Below are 19,609 nucleotides of genomic sequence, written 5' to 3'. Positions count from 1 at the left end.
TGTCTCTTCTCAAGGAACACTTTTCAGGACTATTAACAGGGAATCCCATTCCTTTGGGTGAAAGCCCTCGATCCACCCACTAGGGCAGGCTCCTGGCCAAGTGCCCTCCACCAACTTAAGCCCATTCACAAGTGTGGATTATTCTGATCTGACCTTGTTTCCATGGTAACAGCTGGTATTTTCAACAGGCTGTTGAGTTGCCTCGTTATTTTAAAATAATTATAGACTCCTGTGAAGTTGCAAAGGTACAACACGGGGTCCTGTGGATCCTTCACGTGGCTTCCCCCAACACGGACATCTTGTACCAACTATAGTGTCATATCAAACCAGGAAATTGACCGTAACGCAGTGCTGTTAACTAGCCTACAGACCACAGGCCTGGTTCCGTTTTCACCATTTTGTGCATAGGTGTGGTTGTGTGTGTGTGTGTGTGTGTGTGTGCGTGCGTGCGTGCAGAGTTTCATCCCCTTTCAGTGGCAGACCCTTCCATATCTGCCCCCCCCCCCACTGCCGCGGACACACAAAGTCACATAAGCTTAATCTGAGAAACAGAAATGGTACTTCTGATGAGAACACCATCCCTGTCCCAAGCCCTGGTAACTTCCCTTTGAAGCACTTGCTCATGGTCAAGGTTTTGCATTAATGTACCCGGTGATTTGATTCAAGTTGGTCTTACTGGATTCAAATTGCTCTTACTGGACCGTACACTGTATGAGTGCAAGAACCATTATTCCTCATTGTTCCCCATTTACCACCGGTCACAGGCTGGGAAAGCCAGCGACCAAGCAGCCCCAGTGCTCCTCACATCCCGGGGACTCACACCCCTTTTGTACCCTGTCCCTTTCCACTGAACAGGGATAGGGTTTCGGGTTGATACAGGACTCATGGTTAAATTTGAATTTCAGATAAAACAGTAATTTTTTAGTCTTTTACAGTATTTCATGGGACATACTTATACTAAAAACTTATTTGTTGTTTATGTGAAATTCAAGTTTAACTGGGAATCCTGTATTTTTGCTTGCTAAATCTAGCAACCCCCAGGAGGGCTGGCCGTGCAGCGAGAGGGTATTAGGGACATGGAGGGTGTGACTTCCTTGTTGTGACTTCAACCTCGTTCCTCTTTTTTTTTTTTTTTTTGAGAGAGAGATTGAGAGCGAGAGCAGGGTAGGGGCAGAGGGTGAGGGAGAGAGAATCTTAAGCTGACTCCCCGCCCAGCAAGAAGCCTGACATGGGGCTCGACCTCAGGACCCCGAGATCATGACCTGAGCTGAAACCAAGAGCTGGATGCTTAACTGACTGAGCTGCCCAGGTGCCCCTGCCTTGCTGATCTCTTAGTCACTCGCCCTCGGGGAATCCAGGCATATGTCATGAGGACACTCAGCAGCCGTAACTAGAGGTTCACGTGGCAAGTTCTGGAGGCCTCCTGCTGACAGCCAGCACCGGCCTGCCAGTTGTGTGAGCAAATCGCCTTGGAAGCAGATCAGCCAGCCTTGGTCAAGCCTACAGGTAAGTGCGGTCCCGGCTGACCTCTTGACTGCAACGCCAAGAGAGATCCCGGGTCCGGAGCAGCACATGAGCAGCTAAGCCACTCTTGAATTCCTGCCCACAGAAATTTGTGTGAGATCATGCTCACTGTTGCCCCAAGCCGCGAAGTTTGGAAGATACTTGTTACATTGCAGTAGGTAATGCCGAGGAGCTCCAGTTATTTGTGAATGAGTGAAGGAACCAGTGAATGAATGAGTGATGAATGAGTGATGAAGGCTGTGCTTCCTCCCCTCCTCTGCGGGCTTGTGAGGGCGCTCGCCCGACAGAGGACACCCAGGCCTGTGGATCCTCGCGTGCCAGAATAGAGTCTTCACAAACTCTTGAAAGGTAAGTAAGGTATCAACCATCTGTATGAAACATTTCAAGGGAAACCAGATTAGCTAATCTCAGCTCATCTGGATTTCCAATCCTCCCCAGTTCAGGACACGCTCTATATTTTTGTGACAAAATTCGAACTAAGAATAAGCCATGTGCAACTGTATAATGTCACCATCCTAGAAAAGGTACTTGTGCTAGACTTAAATATATCAGCCTTGAAATGCCACTGGCGGATTGTTTCTATGGTACCAACCTATTTAAAGGTTGTAACCAAGGAAGGATTTTTCCCCCCCAAATCTTTCGAAGGCCGTATGGAAATGGGGCTGTGCAAGCGGGTGATGAGGACTGGGGACTCGGGTAACAGAAACTACCCGGGAAGTTTGCTGATGTGTGCAGAGGGTTTGTCTCTGCGACCCCGGACAGACAGGCCTCACTCTCTACATAGTAGCTCGGGTAAGTTGGCAGAAATGGTGTGGGTGCCCCAGGCATGGTGCAGCAGAGGAAGCACCCATCTGGACGTCTGAGCTCCTAGGTTTCAGGCCTGGCTCTGCCCTTAAAACTCGCTGGGTAGCCTGTGCCTGCCCCTTGTGGCCTGACCTCCTCCACTGCTTCATCTGACAAGTGTCCACAGCCCTGTCAGGCTCCTGCTGAGGAGCCTTGTTGCCTGGCAACCCTTCTGCGATGGCTACAGGTCTGAGCACCTCATTGGGAATCCAGACACGGGCCTGGATGTCCCCGAGTCCCAAAGCAAGGGTTTTTACTGGGCACTGGCAGGAGACCATGATGTATGGGTATGAAGTCAGGCATCTACACCTCTGGTTGCCTCTCCCCTTGCTTTTCTGGACACCGGGCATTTGAACCCAGAAATCCTGTGAAACCACTGATCTTTGAGGCAGAGAGGCCTCCCATGCGGAGGTGTGAGGTTGGGTCTTTCAAATGAAAACAGTGCTAACCATTTACTAAGCTCTTACTAGTCTTACTATGGCCAGCAGCTTTAGATGCATTCCTGAGCCACCCCTCCTTTTTTGGTCCTGAAAACAATCCTTTTAGAGCACTACTGTCATTATCCCATTTTACAGATGGGGAAACAGGTGCAGTGAGGTGAAGCTACCTACCCCTGTCCCACATTGAGGAAGGAGCAAAGTGATTTGGATCCCTGAAGTTTTACTCCAGTAGCTTCATTAAAAAATTTTTTTTTTCTAGAGGTGCCCGGGTGGCTCAGTCGGTCAAGGGTCTGCCTTTGGCTCAGGTTATGATACTGGGGTCCTGGAATCGAGTCCTGCGTCAGGCTCTGTGCTCAGCAGGGAGTCGGCTTCTCCGCCCTCTGCCCCTCCCCCCACTCATGCTCTCTGTCTCTCTCTCTCTCAAAAAAATCTTGGAAAAAAAACTTCTAAGTACAGAGAGAACCTTTTTTCTTCCCTTAATAACTTGAGACTAAGTTGCCTACTTGATGCCCTATCATACCCCCCAAATAATTTAGTATTTCCAGCAAACAAAGACATTTTCCAATGTAACCACAGGACATCCAGCAGAATCAGAAGATTAACATCGACACATCACTACCATGGAAACCTCAGACCACATTTACATTTTGCCAGTTGTCCCCATAACTTCCTTTATAGCAGAAAGGTCTAGTTCAGAATCATGTGCTGCATTTAGCTGTCACATCTCCTTAGACTCCTTCGGTCTGGAGCGCTTTCAGGGTCTGTCTTTGATTTTCATGACTTGGGCACTTTTGAAGATCACAGGCCAGTTGTTTGGTAAAACATCTCTTTATTTGGGTTTGTCTTAGGTATGTGTCCTCGTGTTTCCATTCCAGTTATGCATCTTTGACAGGAACATCACAGGAGTGATGCTGTGATCTCAGGGCATCCTATCACATCGTATCACGTGATCTCCACTTGTCCCATTGTTGGGGATGCACACTCTGAGCATGTGATCAGAGACTGTACTCTTAGTGACCCCACTGCGGGTCCACAAAGGCCCCCTCTCCAGAAGCCACATGGCAGGGTTCATTTGGTGAAGCAAACCCACGAGCCTCAGTCCCCGGTGATCAGAGTGATCAGAGTAACTGCAGCTTCACCAAGTCGGCCGTAAAGCTAGAGAGAGAGCTACAGAGAAGCCAAGCTTACATCTATCTTTGGCTTTGGCCTATAAACAGATGCATATACATTTCTAGGTCCAGACTCAAAACGGTTTATCTTGTCTCCTTGGTTTTCCTCACTCTGCTCCCTGGTGAAGCTTTTAGTCTTTTAGACTCTCTCCCCCCGGCCTTCTCTTGTATGAAACCTCACTTTCTAATTTCTTTCCTGAGTACATACTGTGTGTCAGGCATGGTGACACTACAAGTCAGTGGGGATACAGAGACCATGAAGTCACAGTGCCTGTCTCCCGAAGATGGCAGTTAATTGGCTTCCTGTAGGTTCTTGATTCATTAATAACGACAGGAAGTTAGATCCAGATCTTTGACCAGAAGTCCAGGGCAATTCTAATAGCCTCTTGAATCTTTTCATCATATGGAGGAGTGAGTGAGAAAGAACATAAGCAAAAATTAACAGCTAACACTTCTTAAGCACCTACGGTGTGGCAGGTACAGTTGAAACGGCTTACATATTTGATCTCACCGATCCTCAACCATCTTGCAAAAGAGGAAACCGAGGCTTCCAGAGATGTAGTGACTTGCCCAAGGCCCCTCTGTAAGTGGCAGAGCTGACATGGGAACTCCAGAGCCCGTGTGCTTACAGAGTCCAGAGGCAGCCAGGGATTTCCTGGGAGGGCTTGGTGCCTCTTTCCTTCACTGCATCCCTTGAGCCTAGCACAGGGTAGGTACTCGGTACATTTCTATTCGATCAGTAAATGAATGGATGTAATAGCCAGCTGGCTGGAAAAGAAGAGAAGGGGAAGATTTCCTGGAGGGAATACTCGGGACCTCTAGAGCTTGCCCATTCATTCCTGCACTCTCTCAAGCTCCCGCAGAAGGCAACTGCTCTGTGCCCACGACGGTGCTTATCCTAAAGGACCCCAAACATACAGGAGGCAGTCTTGACCTTCATTATTGCCGCTTTCGGGCCAGGTCCCGGCCCCACTATTGCCTCACGCTATTCCTCACGACTACCCAGTGAGCTAGTCCTATATCCCCATTTTACAGATTTTGAAATCTCAGGCTGGCAAAGGAGTCCACGCAGGCCAAGGTGGTTCGGCGTCGTCCACACCTAGTGGGCGCGGAAGGGAGGCTGACGCGGCCAGGAAGTACGCCCCCAGCCACTGGAAGCCCGGAAAAAATCCCCGTTTCCTTTCTCTCATCTCAGCCCCGCCCCTGGAGCCGAAGGCGCTCTAGCCTTCCGTTGCTGCCGTGGTAACCAGCGCGCCGTTTCCACTACCGATACGTCATTTCCGGCGCGCCGTCCTAGACACATCCGGGTTCCGGCCGCCGGAGCGGTGAGCTGCTCACCCAGAGCCCGTAGCTGTATTTGGTCTGCGGGACCGGGGGGAGGTGAGTGGGGCCGGGGGTGCGGGACGAGACGGGGTGGGGGTGGGGGTCCCCGCCAGTAGGAGTGAGTGAGAGGGACCCACCGAGCCCCTCCGCGAAGCCTGGCTTCAAGCCCCCCTGCTTTCGAGCTCTGCCAGCGTAGAACCAAGGGTAAGTGGTCCGACTTTCCTGAGCCTCGTTTTTCTTATCTGGAGCGTGGGAACGCTGATGGTACCCACCTCCTAGAAGTGACCTGATGCTTACATTAGCTCATCAGCCCGAAGCGTCTGGCAAGTACTTCGTCCCGCTCCGTGCCCACGACGTGCGTACTGCTCTGTGCCGAAGGCTCCGTAACTCCTAGCAAACCTTTGGTTATTACGGTGTCCAAGGAGGCTGCGGTATTATTGACTCCCTACCTCCTCTGAGAACATTTCCCTCCTTTCCAGGCTTGGGTGAGGCTGGGACCAGCTGCACCCAGCCAGTGTGCCAGTGAGTGGAATAAGCAGGGAGAACTTTGTGACAGAAGCGACCGGAGGTAGTGAACTCCCTGTCCCCGAAGGCTGCTTGCAGCAAGCAACTGGTAGGTAAGAATCACAGTCGCCGTCACGAATTGCAAGTATTATCGTGTAGTGCACCGTGCTTGGCACTTCGTGTGTATGTAATACTGGAACACTCACGAAGTACCTGGTAGAGCTGGGATTTGAACTCAGGCTGTGATTTTAGCAGTACTTTGTTAGGTTCCTTCCCTAATCCAGTAATAGTAATGGTGATGAACCTAATCCTGGGGCTACAGTAACAGCTATTGTTCCTTGAGCGTTTTTATTCTAAGTGTTTTTTACTTTTCTTTTTTTTTTTTAAAGATTTTATTAGCAAGAGAGAATATGAGTGGGGGGAGGACGGGGCAGAGGGAGAGGGAGAAGCAGACTCCCCACTGAACAGGGAGCCCATGCGGGCTTTCATCCCAGGACCCTGAGATCATGACCCAGGCTGAAGGCAGATGCTTAACCACCTGAGCCACCTAAGTGCCCCTGAGCTAGGTGTTTTTTGCTTTTGTGTTTTAAGATTTTATTTATTCATTTTGACAGAGAGAGACAGCAAGAGAGGGAACACAAGCGGGTGGAGTGGGAGAGGGAGAAGCACGCTTCCTGCGGAGCAGGGAGCCCGACGTGGGGCTCGATCCCAGGACCCTGGGATCATGACATGAGCCGAAGGCAGACGCTTAACGACTGAGCCACCCAGGCGCCCCAAGCTAGGTGTTTTTTAAGCACCATCTCATTTAATCTGGCTCACAGGCATTCTTAGAGGGTGGTAGTATAGTTAATCTACGTTAAGTAAGACACAGCTGAATCTCATCACTCAGCTACCAGAATTCTCTATGGCAATACATGGATGTCTGTTAAGGTAGTGTTTATAATTCCTACTGCCTTCAGAAGAGGAAAACTTTAAATCTTAGAGTCTCACCAAATAATATATTTCGGAAAGCATGTTCTAAACACAATCACTCCTGGGACCGCCGAGGGTCCAGATATAACACAAACAACAACAAAATCTGGGATCCAGGAAAATGCCCACGCCGTTTTTGAGGCAATACTAGAATAACATACTTAGTTATTTTTATGTGGTTTATATACATGGGAGTGTGTGTGATGTTTTATGACATTGACTAAGGCAGAGAAAGATGCTTAAAAATCGCATATTGTTGGGACCAGTCTTGTCCTGTTTAAATAGTGTTTGTTTTCTAAAATATGTTTTTAACGCCTGCTTTATTGAACTGTAACTGATTTTAACGGACTTTGAGTTTGGAGGAATTTCAAAGGGAGCAAGGAGCAGGGACTCAGGGAAGCCTACTGCTGCTTCCCCCAGGACTTACCACAGACTGTGTGTGCCTTTTTTATTCCTTTCTTTAGTGACTGGCCATGTCACTGTCCCACTTGTACCGAGATGGGGAAGGCCACATGGATGATGATGACGATGAGCGGGAGAACTTTGAGATCACCGATTGGGATCTCCAGAATGAATTTAACCCTAACCGGCAGCGCCACTGGCAGACCAAGGAAGAGGCCACCTATGGAGTGTGGGCAGAGAGAGACTCAGATGAAGAGAGGCCCAGCTTTGGAGGCAAACGGTACTGGGCGGCATGGGGCTTGCTTCCGCCTTGCTTTAGGGAAGTGGGGAAGATGGAGAGGGGGTTGGGCAGATACCCCACTAAATACACTTCGCTCCTGGCCTTACTGAGTCCCGTAGCTACAACATCAGCTAGGGAAGCCCAGCTTCCTCTTGAGCTGGAGTGCTGCTCTTTTGCTGATTTAACCATCCGTTGGTGTTTAACAGGCAATTATATGTATTAGGTCTTAATGCTCCCATTCCTTGCCTTCTGGGAGCCCGGACACTAGAGCATGGAGACAGGCATTCATCGACAGTTCCCACAGTGGAAGTTTGTAACTGATTTGGGACCTGCGGGAGAGAGTTTGACCTGTTCTGGGAGGTGAGGGAAGATTTCTCTAGAGAAGCGACCCTTGAGCTTTTATGACAGCAGAAGGTAACAAGGGTGGTTGGGGAGGCACGAGTATGCAGAGGCTCTTGAGGGGAGGCAGCGGGTGTCCACAGAGGTACAGAAGGTTTTGCAGGCTGGAGTGGGGAGAGGGAGAGGGAGCGTAGTTTGAGAAGAGGCCCGTGGGTCTGTGGTAAGAGGGCGGATGATGTGGGCAGTGGTTATGTTTGGAGAGGACCTTTTGGTGTGCAGAGTCGGCACGGACCTCCAGCGGAAGAGGGAGCTGTGTGAGGCCAAGACAGGGTCCCTGCAGTGGTGGTGGCAGGGAGATGAGGATTCAGGCCGGTAGTCCTCCTCAGCGTGAGGTTGTGTGTGCACTGGCCACAGCTCACTTGACCAGAGCGTGTAGCGAGTTTGGGTTTGTCTTCCTGTCCCATCTGTGGCCTACAGGCTCCAGCCCGTGGAGACTGTGCCTTTTTCACCAAGGAGCCTGGGGAGAAAGAGTATGGAGATCAGCTGAACCCCTTCTCATCTGGCAAGGAAACCTAAAAGTGGATGATAAAAGGATCAGAGGTCAAGAATTACGTAACCATAAGATAACAGCCAACATTTGTTGGCCCCTTCCTTGTTCTGCGCTCTTTACCTTGTGAGAAAAGTACCGTTATTATCATCCCCCATTTTACAGATTAAGAAACTGAGGCCAAAAGCACATAGCCAAGCTGTGAGCATCTGGGCCTGACTCGAGTTTGGGCTCTTAGCCCCTAAGTTACATTGCATCTTTTAGGTAACAGTCCTCTGAGTTCTCTTACTGCCTGTGGGCATGTTTAAAGACAGGTTGGTCATCGTATAAAGAGAACCAAGGTTATGACATTGTAAGTGCTGTTCTTGGAACAGTCGTGGTCAGCATCGCTACTCTCCATCTCCCGGAGTTAATTTCTTAGGTATTTTACTTTGTTTTCATATACAAATAAAGGTAATGGACTTGAAGTTTTTCTAAGAATTTGGCCGATATTCTAAGAATTTGGCCGATATCATTGTTCTTTCCATTCACACAATTTCTTTTATTGTGTTTGATGATTTTTCTCTATCAGAATTTCTTTCTTGCTTGGTTTTTGTACTTGAAATAGGGTCCAAAACACATGCTTTTTAAAGTAAGTTAATTTTGAAACATGTAAAAGAAAGTTGCATTACCACATCATATTTTGCATTTTTTCCCTTTCACTTTTATTGAGACATAATCGATGCACTGTTTAAGATCTTATTTTGCATTTTTCATCAGCCCTGCACTGACAGGGTAACCGTCAACCACACAGTTGACTTGAACACAGCAGGCAACAATGTTCCCATGATTATAGGAAGCTAGATCTGGGGCCCTTTTGGTATAAGTGAATGTGTTGCTCTTTTAAAATGGGTCCCTGGAGGTCCTGTCTTAGGGGTTCTCAGGCCAGCAATAGTTTCCACGAGGGATGCTGCAGAAGGTTCCTTACAGACCCCTGGGGGCCATGTGTTTGCTCGCAGGGCCCGCGACTACTCTGCGCCCGTCAACTTCATCAGTGCAGGCCTCAAGAAAGGGGCAGCAGAGGGGGCCGAGCTGGAAGATTCAGAAGATGAAGAGAAGCCTGTTAAGCAGGATGACTTTCCTAAGGATTTCGGACCCAAGAAGTTAAAGACGGTAGCATCTTCATCTTAGGCTTGTGACCTTTGTAATGTCCTTGGGAGGTCATGCAGCCCAAGCATCTCCTACAGGTCATGGAGCGGGGTGGGACTCAACAGAGGCCGGTTGTGTGGGTTTCTCCTCGTGGTGGCGGGTTCCTTGGAGGTGCAGAGTGGGCAGTGCGGTCTCTTTGCTTTTCTAACACACGGCACAGGTCTATTTTTGGTTCGTATGATGCTTTTCATGATGCTCTGACTGCCAGGCCCTTTTCCCGGCATCCAAGCTTGCTTTTTTTAGGGTTTTTCTTCTTTTTCTTTATCTTTTTCCATCAACTGAACTTTGCGTTTTTTTTCTGCTCAGGGTGGCAATTTTAAACCCAGCCAGAAAGGCTTTGCAGGAGGAACCAAGTCTTTCATGGATTTTGGCAGCTGGGAAAGACACACAAAAGGCATTGGACAGAAGCTTCTTCAGAAGATGGGCTATGTGCCTGGCAGGGGCCTCGGGAAGAATGCACAAGGTAGGGCACCAGCGCCCTGCAGTCGTGGGGGGAGGGCGGCGAGATGGAAGAAAGAGGAGCTGTCTGGGGAGTGCCTTGCTTTTTCTCTTTTCAGAATACTTGAACTCCGCAGCCTGCTCTGCCAGCGCCAGACACTTGTGCCCCTCAGCTGTCTGCTTTCTCACACTCCAACAAAACACTTGTGCTGCAGGAGAAAGAGGCTTAGGCTTTGTAGAAGAAGGCTCAAACAGGCTGCAAACTGATAGGCTTCTTTTGGGCTTATCCAGTGTTTCTTAACAAATGAGCTTGTTGCCAGTATTTACAAATAAGATAATCTTACCGAAGATTTCCGATCTTGCCTAGTAGGAATGGGTCTTAGCTGCCGAGGACAGTGCTCGTGGCCTCCACCGCTCCCTGTCATCTTCTGTCCTGGCACGCGTTCCCTGTCCATGAGTTTTCCTGGGCCCTGGAGGTACAGGAGCCGGCCGTTCCTGCTCAGTTATTTGTCTTTTGGGAATAGCAGCGAAACACCGTGTGGAGCTTTTTCAACCCTAGAGACCGGAAACCTGGCTAAGCAAATCCCGCTTCAGGGCCTCCACTGGCGCTCAGCAGCCTGGTCTCCTGTCCCCAGGTCCCGTCCACACAGCTCCGCTAACATGTCCCTGGCTCTTTGATAACGAAGCCACACCAACCGAGCACTTGGGTTCTTCTGCAGAACCCTGCTCTCTCTCTCTCTCCTTGACCTCTTTCCCGTGAGCTGTCACCAAGTGGCTGTAAACAGAGTAGTGTCGATAATCCAGATTCCACCCCCTAAGTAGTTGTTCGGGTCACACCCAGGGTATGTGTTGAACACGTTAGGTGTAGGGAAGGTCTGAGAACCTCCATGGAGCTGGAGATGGTGACCTGGAATGAGAATGAGGGGACTATCCTAATTTGAGACTGTGACAGAACTAGCTGAAGGGGCGGGTGGGCGGTTTTTGCTGAAATGCTGTAGTCCTGTCTCTAAACCCTTAGAAGAAGACAGTTATTTCTGAGGCTTACGCGTGCCGCAGAGCAAGTGAAGTCTGGGAGACAGGAGCTGTCGAGCGAAATGGAGGGGGTCTCTCACTGAACTGCTGCTTCACCTCCCTTCATGCTGTCGATAGAGTCAGACTAATTCACTTGCCTTACCTTCCTCCAAATAAAGTGTAGAACTTAGTACACCAGAGTTCCCCGTATATGTGAGTAGTTCTCCTTTCTCCCAGTATACCGAAAAAAGAATCCAAGTGGAAGTGAAAAATCTGTATTTAGAACATAAATAACCTAATGTCAGCAACCTGTTGTGTGGCCCCATAAATGCTGAGCCATTTCAGATCCCACAGAACCTGAACAGTGTTCCCGGGGCAGAGAAGAGCCTTCCTTCCTGGGTTGTGTTACTCTGTGTCAGGACTAAGGAAGGGTGGTTCCATTGATGCCTTGTCCAAGTACAGGAATCGCTGTGATCTGAAGTCGTTTATCTTTTGCTGAAATGTGTCAGGTATCATTAACCCCATCGAAGCCAAGCAGAGAAAGGGAAAAGGTGCCGTGGGAGCTTATGGCTCAGAGCGGACCACTCAGTCCCTGCAAGACTTCCCCGTGGTTGACTCCGAAGAAGAAGCCGAAGAGGTAAGTAGAAGCCGGGAGTCCCGGCGGGTGGTGCCTGCCGTTTCTGACCATGGTTAGTTCGTGCGTTCGCTCACTCGTCCCGTCGGTCCCCAGGAGTCTGTGGCGCAGGTGTGTGTCGGGCGGGCGCCGAGCCGGCGTCAGGCTGTACCGCGAGGAGCGGCTTGGTGTCGCGCTGCTCCGGCCACAGAAGGGGCCGGCTCTCCTGACCGAGATACTCTGTCCCCCTTTGCATTTACGAGGGAAAGCAGGAGGCTGCAGAGACACACGTTGTCACTGTTCTTGTCACCGAGCCTGTCCTTTTGCCTAGGCAGCGGGCATCTGATCATGTGGGGGTGACTGCTCGGAGTCAGGGGCTCTGCGGCCGCGGGGAGCAGGCACGCGGCAGATGGGAGTGGGTAGAGCCAGGTGTGAGGCGGCAACGAGCGCCGGGCCCGAGGCGGACAGGCGAGGACTGGGGCTGTCCGAACGGGTGGTTTCTGTGCGGCTCCAGGCGGCTGTTGCTATAAATGTGGGCCCAGCAGTGCTTGATCTTCGGATCTGCCTGAAGTAGAAGTCCAGATTTTTTTTAGGGAAAAAAAGAGTACGAGTTTTAAACCAGTGTGAGGAAAACAGAAGGACAAGCACAAAACCCACTTCTGTGGGCTGGACTCCTACTGCCCTCAGACCGAGTTTCCTTCTCTGCTGCAGGTCTTCCTACAGAAAAGTTTTGCAAACCCTGATTACAAAAGGTTTCTTTGCCTTAAGACTCAGGGCCCTGTTTATCTACCTTCATTTTAAATCAGAACCAAGGTTTTGTATACTTAAAAAAATACTTTGTATCGTTTTCTAAGTTTTGCGGGAGGTGAATTTAGAACTAGGGTAGTGCCCGCCCATAGTAGATGCTCCGTAAGTGTGGCCTTTGGGTGATTCTCTTTCCAGTCTGGAGTACCTGCTTTCGGAACCTTCTCATTTCTAAGAGGGGCTGGATGTTGGGGAATCTCAGGAGATGGTTTTAGTATCACACAGGCACACTGCTTAGCACAGAACCTTGTGTAAATCTAAGACCACACCTAGTGAAGGTCTGTGAATGGTCTCTGTGACCCCACCTGCTGTAAAAAGCAGCCTTTCTGGTTTCACTGACCACCTCCCTCTGCTTCAGGAGTTTCAGAAGGAGCTGAGCCAGTGGAGGAAAGACCCCAGTGGAAGCAAGAAGAAGCCCAAATACTCATATAAGACAGTGGAAGAGTTGAAGGCCAAGGGCAGGATTAGCAAGAAGCTCGCTGCCCCCCAGAAGGAGCTTTCTCAGGTCAAGGTAAGGGGGCCCTCGGTTCTGGTCCAGGATGGGCCCTGGGAAACACAACTAATGCACAGCCAAGTCGGGTCAGTCACTGAACATTCCTTCAGGTCATGTCAGGTCTTCTGTCTTGGTTTTTTTCTGTCTTTTCTTACTGGGCAGTAGTGTGCTCCCATTCCCTACACTTGCATGTCCAGGGAGGTCTGTCAGATCCGAGGGCCGGGCACTCCTCACGGCACACCCATGGTGCGTGAGACAGATAGCCACCCCTTCTTCCCAAGCGACAGGCCGTGAACTTAACGTTTCCACCATTAAAAAGGCAGTATGAAGATGGTTTTTAGTGAGTGTGTAATTCCAGAGAATGAAGTACTGGAATATTTGGTCCTACTTGTGTGGCTAGACCTTTAGCTGTTTTCTCGTTTGGTTTGGGGCTGGCTAATGTGTATGTAAAGCCCTGTCTTTGTTTCAGACATTTTCTAAGGATAGATTCTTAGAAGTACAATCAGTGGATTGAAAATCGGAAGCTTTTTGAGGCTTTTGAATACTGGAAAGGGTGCACTAACTCAGCCTGTGACTAGGAGTGCAGGAGAGTGTCCTCGGGGCATACCAGCATGGAGTGTTTCCTGTTTTAAAAATTGATTAAATTTTCAACCACTCTTACGTGCGTATAGTCCTGGGTTTTCTGCCACTCCCCCGAGTAGCCAGAGAACAAGGGTGACAGTTGTGTGTTGCAGTTTGGCGTAGGAGTGTGAGTGCGCGCGCGCGCGTGTGTGCGCGCGTGTCTGTATGTGAGCGTGTGTGTGTGTGTGTGTGTGTGTGCGCGTGCGCACGTCTGTATGTGAGTGTGTGTGCGTGCGCGCGCGCGCGCGCGCATGCATGTGTGTCATGCGTCAGATTCCTGGCAGGGAGGACCAATAAGCCATGCAGCTGCGCAGGCCCTGGCCAGAGATTCAGAGTTAGGAGATGCAGGCACGGTCTGGGAAGTTCCGTGTTTATCTTTCTCCAGCTGATTCTAACACGTGGTCTTGGGCAACATGCTTCGTTCCCGTGCGGAGGGAGGGCTGTGTCTCAGTACGCTGTATATTGCAGTTCCTCCCGTTTTCTTGAAATGCTCATTTCCTAAGGTGCCTTGTCCAGTCACTGTTTTCTCATGTTTTTTAAAAGACAAATAATTACAGAGCAGTGTGCGGTACCATTTAGGGAATTAGGAAACACGGAGGCAAAAATACTCTTTTTCTTCTTTTCCCATAGATGACTAGTTTTAACACCTTGACACACGTCCTCCTAGATCCTTCTTCTTTGCCTAAGTATCCATTTTTCTGACGCCACAATGGGATGGTCTGATCGCTCATGCTGTTTTAGTGCCGGCTTCAGTCAGTGCAGCCGCTCCTTTGCCAGAGAACTAGATTTTCTTCTCAGCGAAGTAGTCTTTGCTCCCGAGGGACAGTGTGGCCATGCCGGCTGCGTCCGGTGATCCCCACCCCCCCCCGCCCCCAGAGGCGCGTGCTGACCCGCCACCCCCGCCCCCTCCCAGGTCATTGACATGACGGGCCGGGAGCAGAAGGTCTACTACAGTTACAGCCAGATCAGCCACAAGCACAGCGTCCCTGACGACGGGCTGCCGCCGCAGTCCCAGCAGCCGCCTCAGCCCGGCAAAGAGGCCAAGGCGCCGGGCTTCGCGCTGCCCGAGCTGGAGCACAACCTGCAGCTGCTCATCGACCTCACGGAACAGGAGATCATCCAGAGCGACCGGCAGCTGCAGTACGAGCGGGACATGGTGGTCAACCTGTCGCACGAGCTGGACAAGATGTCGGAGGTCCTGGAGCACGAGGAGCGGGCCATCGCAAACCTCAGCAAGGTCCTGGAGATGGTGGAGGAGTGCGAGCGGCGCCTGCAGCCCGGCTGCAGCGACCCCCTCACCCTGGACGAGTGCGCCCACGTCTTCGAGACCCTGCAAGACAAGTACTACGAGGAGTACAGGATGTCCGACCGCGTGGACCTCGCCGTGGCCATTGTCTACCCGCTCATGAAGGAGTACTTCAGGGAGTGGGACCCGCTGAAGGTGAGTGGCTGGCGAGAGGAGCCCCTCCGCTCCTGCCCGGGCTGCAGGGGTGAGGCCGTGCGGGGCAGGGCGGCTGCGTCACGGCCGCGTCTCTGCCCAGGACTGCGCTTACGGCACTGAGGTCATCTCCAAGTGGAAGAGCCTCCTGGAGAACGACCAGCTCTTATCCCACGGCGGGCAGGACCTCTCAGCAGACGCCTTTCACAGGTACCGCGCGCGGACCGGGAGGAAGGTGCCACCGGGGAGCGTGGGGACCGGCCCTGCTCTGGGGCTTTCCGTTCACTCGTCCACCCTGCGCCCGTCAGTGGCACGCACGGGCTGGGCGCCGGGCTTGCCCTGGGAGTAAGGCAGACAGCCCCAGTCTGCAGCGAGTGGAAAGGGCCGGTGGAGGGTAAAGAAGCGGACAGACAGGGCCAGGGATGGAGGACAGAAAGGGCGGGCCCCTGTTTGGGGTGGCGGGAGTAGTTGGAAGCAGAAGTCTCTGAGAGGAGGTGACATGGGAGCTGTGACCCACGAGGTAAGTCATCAGCTGCGCACAGAGCTCCAGCGGGAAGGCAGGCCGCCCCTGGAGAGGGGACCCTTGTGACCCCACGGCAACCCTCCCAGGCAGGCGGGTCCTGGCAGGGGGCCCCAGGCCCTGCGGATGAGCAGGCAGCTGGGTGAGCAGGGATGAAGCAGGTGCAGGTCTGGCCGGTGTGGGGACTGGCCCGGGGGTTTGCTGTGTTTGCATTTCCATGCCTTTTTCTTGTTCTGGAGAGCTGGTGGCGGTGTACTCGGTCTGCTTTGCAACCTGTGTGTGCAGTTAGCCTGCCCTCTGCCTCTCTCCCACAGGCTGATATGGGAAGTCTGGATGCCTTTCGTTCGAAATATTGTCACCCAGTGGCAGCCGAGGAACTGTGACCCGATGGTGGACTTTTTGGACAGCTGGGTGCACATTATTCCCGTGTGGATCTTAGATAACATCCTGGACCAGCTCATCTTCCCCAAGCTGCAGAAGGAGGTAGGGCCCTGAGGCGTGGGGGACACCTGGCAGCAGTAACCAGGGCTTTCTCTGCTCTCAGTACCGTCAGAAGGCCTGGAACGAACAGAATCTGCTGACACGGTTACTGTCCTATGGGTAACTCCAGCCCTTTTGTTGGCACCTTTCCCCCAGAACCTCCCTATTTAAGTAGGGAATTCATTTTCTTGGTTTTTCTAATGCAAACAGAATCTATGCCATTTCGGAGATTCCGTGCAGTTGGCCAGGGATATTAGTTTGGTTGTGCAGAGGCCTCTGGGCCTTCATGCCGTCAGCCACACGGTGCATCCGGAACTGCTGCTTTGTCCCACGCCTTCTGCAGGTGGAAAACTGGAACCCGCTGACGGACACCGTGCCTATCCACTCCTGGGTCCACCCGTGGCTGCCCCTCATGCAAGCGCGCCTGGAGCCCCTCTACTCCCCCATCCGCAGCAAGCTGTCCAGCGCCCTGCAGAAGTGGCACCCCAGCGACTCCTCCGCCAAGCTCATCCTGCAGCCCTGGAAAGACGTCTTCACCCCGGGCTCCTGGGAAGCGTTCATGGTCAAGAACATAGTACCCAAGCTGGGTGAGGAAATGGGGAAAGGGCATTAGGTCCATCAGCTTTGGTGCCCTGGTTTCTCGGGCCAGCGGTAAGGATCCGTGCTTCTTAAAACACGGACTTGGAGCTCCACAAGAAAGCCAAGGACGCGGTGTTGCTCGCCACAGGAACTGCCATTTGTGCTCAGAGGTAGAACATAAATGTACCCGGGGTTCTGACGGCATCGGCGGCCTCAGACTCTTCAGGGCCCTCCTGGTTCCTTATTGGTCTGGTTTGGGCTTCTGGTAACGTGCGAAGCATTGGTGTTCTGAGATTTTTGTGGTATTTGATTTTAAGTACATATTAGTTATTTCTGGGTTATAGAAGAAAAGGTTTTTAAGATTTGCCACATCAAGAGCTTAAAATTGATGGATAAAAGATTTCGGCCAGTGTTGTCCAGTGAGGATTTTGCTCTGTGCTTTTATGACTTTGCCTTAAATCCTGGGCTGCTTTTGCAGGGATGTGTCTCGGGGAGTTGGTCATTAACCCCCACCAGCAGCACATGGATGCTTTTTACTGGGTCATCGACTGGGAAGGAATGATCTCTGTGTCCAGCCTGGTGGGGCTGCTCGAGAAACACTTCTTCCCTAAGTGGCTTCAGGTACACCCTCCTTTGCTGATTTTGGGGGGCGGGGTGGGATGGAGGCAGCGAGGATTACACTTAATTTTCTGCCCACATCTGTCTGACTGTAGGAGCTTGATCCCTGGACAGTTGTCAGGTTGTGCTATTACCCAGAACAAAACCGAGCAGTAATCCCAGCAACCGCCATTTGCGAACATACGCCATGTGCCAGATGCTAAGCGGCTCTTGTGCGTTCCCTCCACTCCTCACACCGCACCTTTGGGGGGAGGGGCGGGGGGAACTGTCGCAGCCCTGTCGTTTAGAGGCCGAGGTTCAGGGAGTTTACAGTCAGGGGCGCTTAGCTGCCAAGCTGACTCCAAATTCTACATTCTGAATGCTTCTGTTCAGCCCCTGTAAACCCCTACGAGTGTCACCAGCTTATAGGACCACGATCAAAACAAAACAAATGGCCCCTTGGGAAGTTTTGCTCCCACCCGCCCCCATTGCAGATGCAAGTTTCCGATTTCTTTTTGGGCAGGTGCTATGCTCTTGGCTCAGTAACAGCCCGAATTATGAGGAGATCACCAAGTGGTACCTGGGTTGGAAGTCCATGTTCTCAGACCAAGTGCTGGCACACCCATCCGTCAAGGACAAATTTAACGAAGCACTTGACATCATGAACAGGGCAGTGTCCTCCAATGTTGGTGAGTAGGGATTGCGCTTTGGATGCCCTGGTCCTGAGTGCCGCATTTCTGAACACGTAAATGACACAGAAGCAGGAGTTTCCAGGTGCCTGTGGGCTGTCTGCTCCAGCACGGACTCTTCCCCACCAGACCCCCTGCCCATCTCTGCCGGCACTGGGAGGGGCACAGGGCCCTGACCTGAGTCTGCCTGCAGCCGGATTCATACTAGGGCGGGAGCCTGCCTCTAGGGCCCCCTTCCAGGTTCGTTGGCACCCCTGTGAAGAGCTCAGTGAGCTCTGAGTGGAACAGCTCGCCACATAGAGTCGGAGTACAGCCTGACGCCTAGCAGTTGCCTCTCCTCGCTTGGCCTATTTTATTTACTTGTGAAACAGTCATAATGCCTACTTCTAGATGTTCTTAAAAACCTAGAGGGGTGAAGTGAGCCACAGTCTGTAGAGCGCTTTGCAGGTGGTGTCTGTTGTCTCAGAAGTAGGCAGGTGACTGTCCCCTTAATATACCCATCCCCAGCTTCTGACCAGGTGAGTCGCTGCCTAGGTCAGTGTGTTTGCATCCCAACACAAAGGCCACTGTGGTACCCAGGCCAGCTCTGCTTCACAGAGCAGCTCCACAAGGCCAAGAGCTAGTTCAAGGTCACACAGCGAGAATGGCAGGTGGGACTGTAATTTCTATTTCCTGAACCTTTAGTCCTTTGAGCCTGTTACATGAAGAGAGAGTTCATAGGGTATATATTATGTTGAACGAGGCAGATAGACTTCTCCGCTCTCTCTCATCCAGGCCCCTCAGTGGGCCATCCCCATTTTCATACTCTCTAGAAACTCTCCCTCGGCTGCCCCGGCTCCAGGCCACCTCCCAGAACTGTTCCCATCTGTTTCCCTCAGCACTGGACACTTGTGGCCCTATATTGTCTTTCAGCATCTATTTGAGCTCCCCAAACGCATTCTAATTTCTTCCAAGGCTGGGGCCTCTATGGAGAAGCTGAAAATAGAACTAGGCTAGGCCGTGTGTTGTCAAGGTTTCCAGTCCTGGAAGGATCAATCTCTTGCACTAATTCATGTCAATCATCTCTGGTTACTACCATTAGCCAGAAACCTTCAGACCAATTTTTGTATAAAAGCAGGAGTGGTCTGAACTTGACGAAGCTGCTTGCCATCTGCCTTTGTGCTTTGTGTCTCTGAGGCCCAGCTGCCTCTCACTGAGTCACAGGAGGGGTTGGCCAAATCTGTGTGCCTTTCCGTGCATTTGGAACCCCTCTCCTCACCGGCCCCCCCCCCCCCCCGCTCCCCGCTGACTCTCCCAGGTGCCTACATGCAGCCCGGAGCGCGGGAGAACATAGCCTACCTCACGCACACGGAGCGGAGGAAGGACTTCCAGTACGAGGCCATGCAGGAGCGACGGGAGGCTGAGAACATGGCCCAGAGGGGCATCGGCGTGGCTGCCAGCTCTGTGCCCATGAACTTTAAGGACCTCATTGAGACCAAGGCTGAGGAGCACAACATCGTGTTCATGCCGGTCATCGGGAAGCGACATGAAGGGAAGCAGCTCTACACCTTTGGCCGCATCGTCATCTACATCGACCGGGGAGTGGTGTTCGTCCAGGGCGAGAAGACCTGGGTGCCCACCTCCCTGCAGAGCCTGATTGACATGGCCAAGTAGAGGGGACAGGCTGGACCTTGCACCGGAGAGGGGACATGGTCATGAATAAATGGTATTTTAAACCGCCTTACAAAGAGTAGTTACTCTCCATCCAGGAGATATTCCCGGTCAGGTCGCCAAGAAAGGACATGAAACGTACTGC

At 51.7% G+C, this 19,609-nt stretch overlaps 1 protein-coding gene across 4 annotated transcripts; it reads left to right on the top strand.

The window, feature by feature from the left end:
* Positions 1-5,163: 5,163 nt before the first annotated feature.
* Positions 5,164-19,534, top strand: TFIP11 (tuftelin interacting protein 11). 4 transcript variants are annotated; one of them, XM_027575319.2, is made up of 14 exons: positions 5,256-5,356; positions 5,779-5,916; positions 7,240-7,457; positions 9,342-9,495; positions 9,838-9,994; positions 11,490-11,617; positions 12,756-12,908; positions 14,425-14,952; positions 15,053-15,159; positions 15,784-15,952; positions 16,293-16,536; positions 17,007-17,149; positions 17,649-17,814; positions 19,112-19,534. In XM_027575319.2, the coding sequence occupies exons 3-14, from the start codon at positions 7,249-7,251 to the stop codon at positions 19,465-19,467; spliced, it is 2,514 nt and encodes an 837-aa protein (XP_027431120.1). In that variant the 5' UTR covers positions 5,256-5,356; positions 5,779-5,916; positions 7,240-7,248; the 3' UTR covers positions 19,468-19,534. The 4 variants fall into 4 exon arrangements, with proteins under 4 accessions (XP_027431122.1, XP_027431120.1, XP_027431121.1 ...); XM_027575320.2 differs by having other exon boundaries at positions 5,257-5,356; positions 5,779-5,912; XM_027575321.2 differs by lacking the exon at positions 5,779-5,916 and having other exon boundaries at positions 5,164-5,356.
* The last annotated feature ends 75 nt before the right edge of the window (positions 19,535-19,609 follow it).

The sequence above is a fragment of the Zalophus californianus genome, chromosome 14 (genome assembly GCF_009762305.2).
Source record: "Zalophus californianus isolate mZalCal1 chromosome 14, mZalCal1.pri.v2, whole genome shotgun sequence".
In the NCBI taxonomy this organism is placed as follows: domain Eukaryota; kingdom Metazoa; phylum Chordata; class Mammalia; order Carnivora; family Otariidae; genus Zalophus; species Zalophus californianus.
Note: the sequence above shows the minus strand (reverse complement) of the source record. Positions and strands in the feature narration are given on the sequence as shown.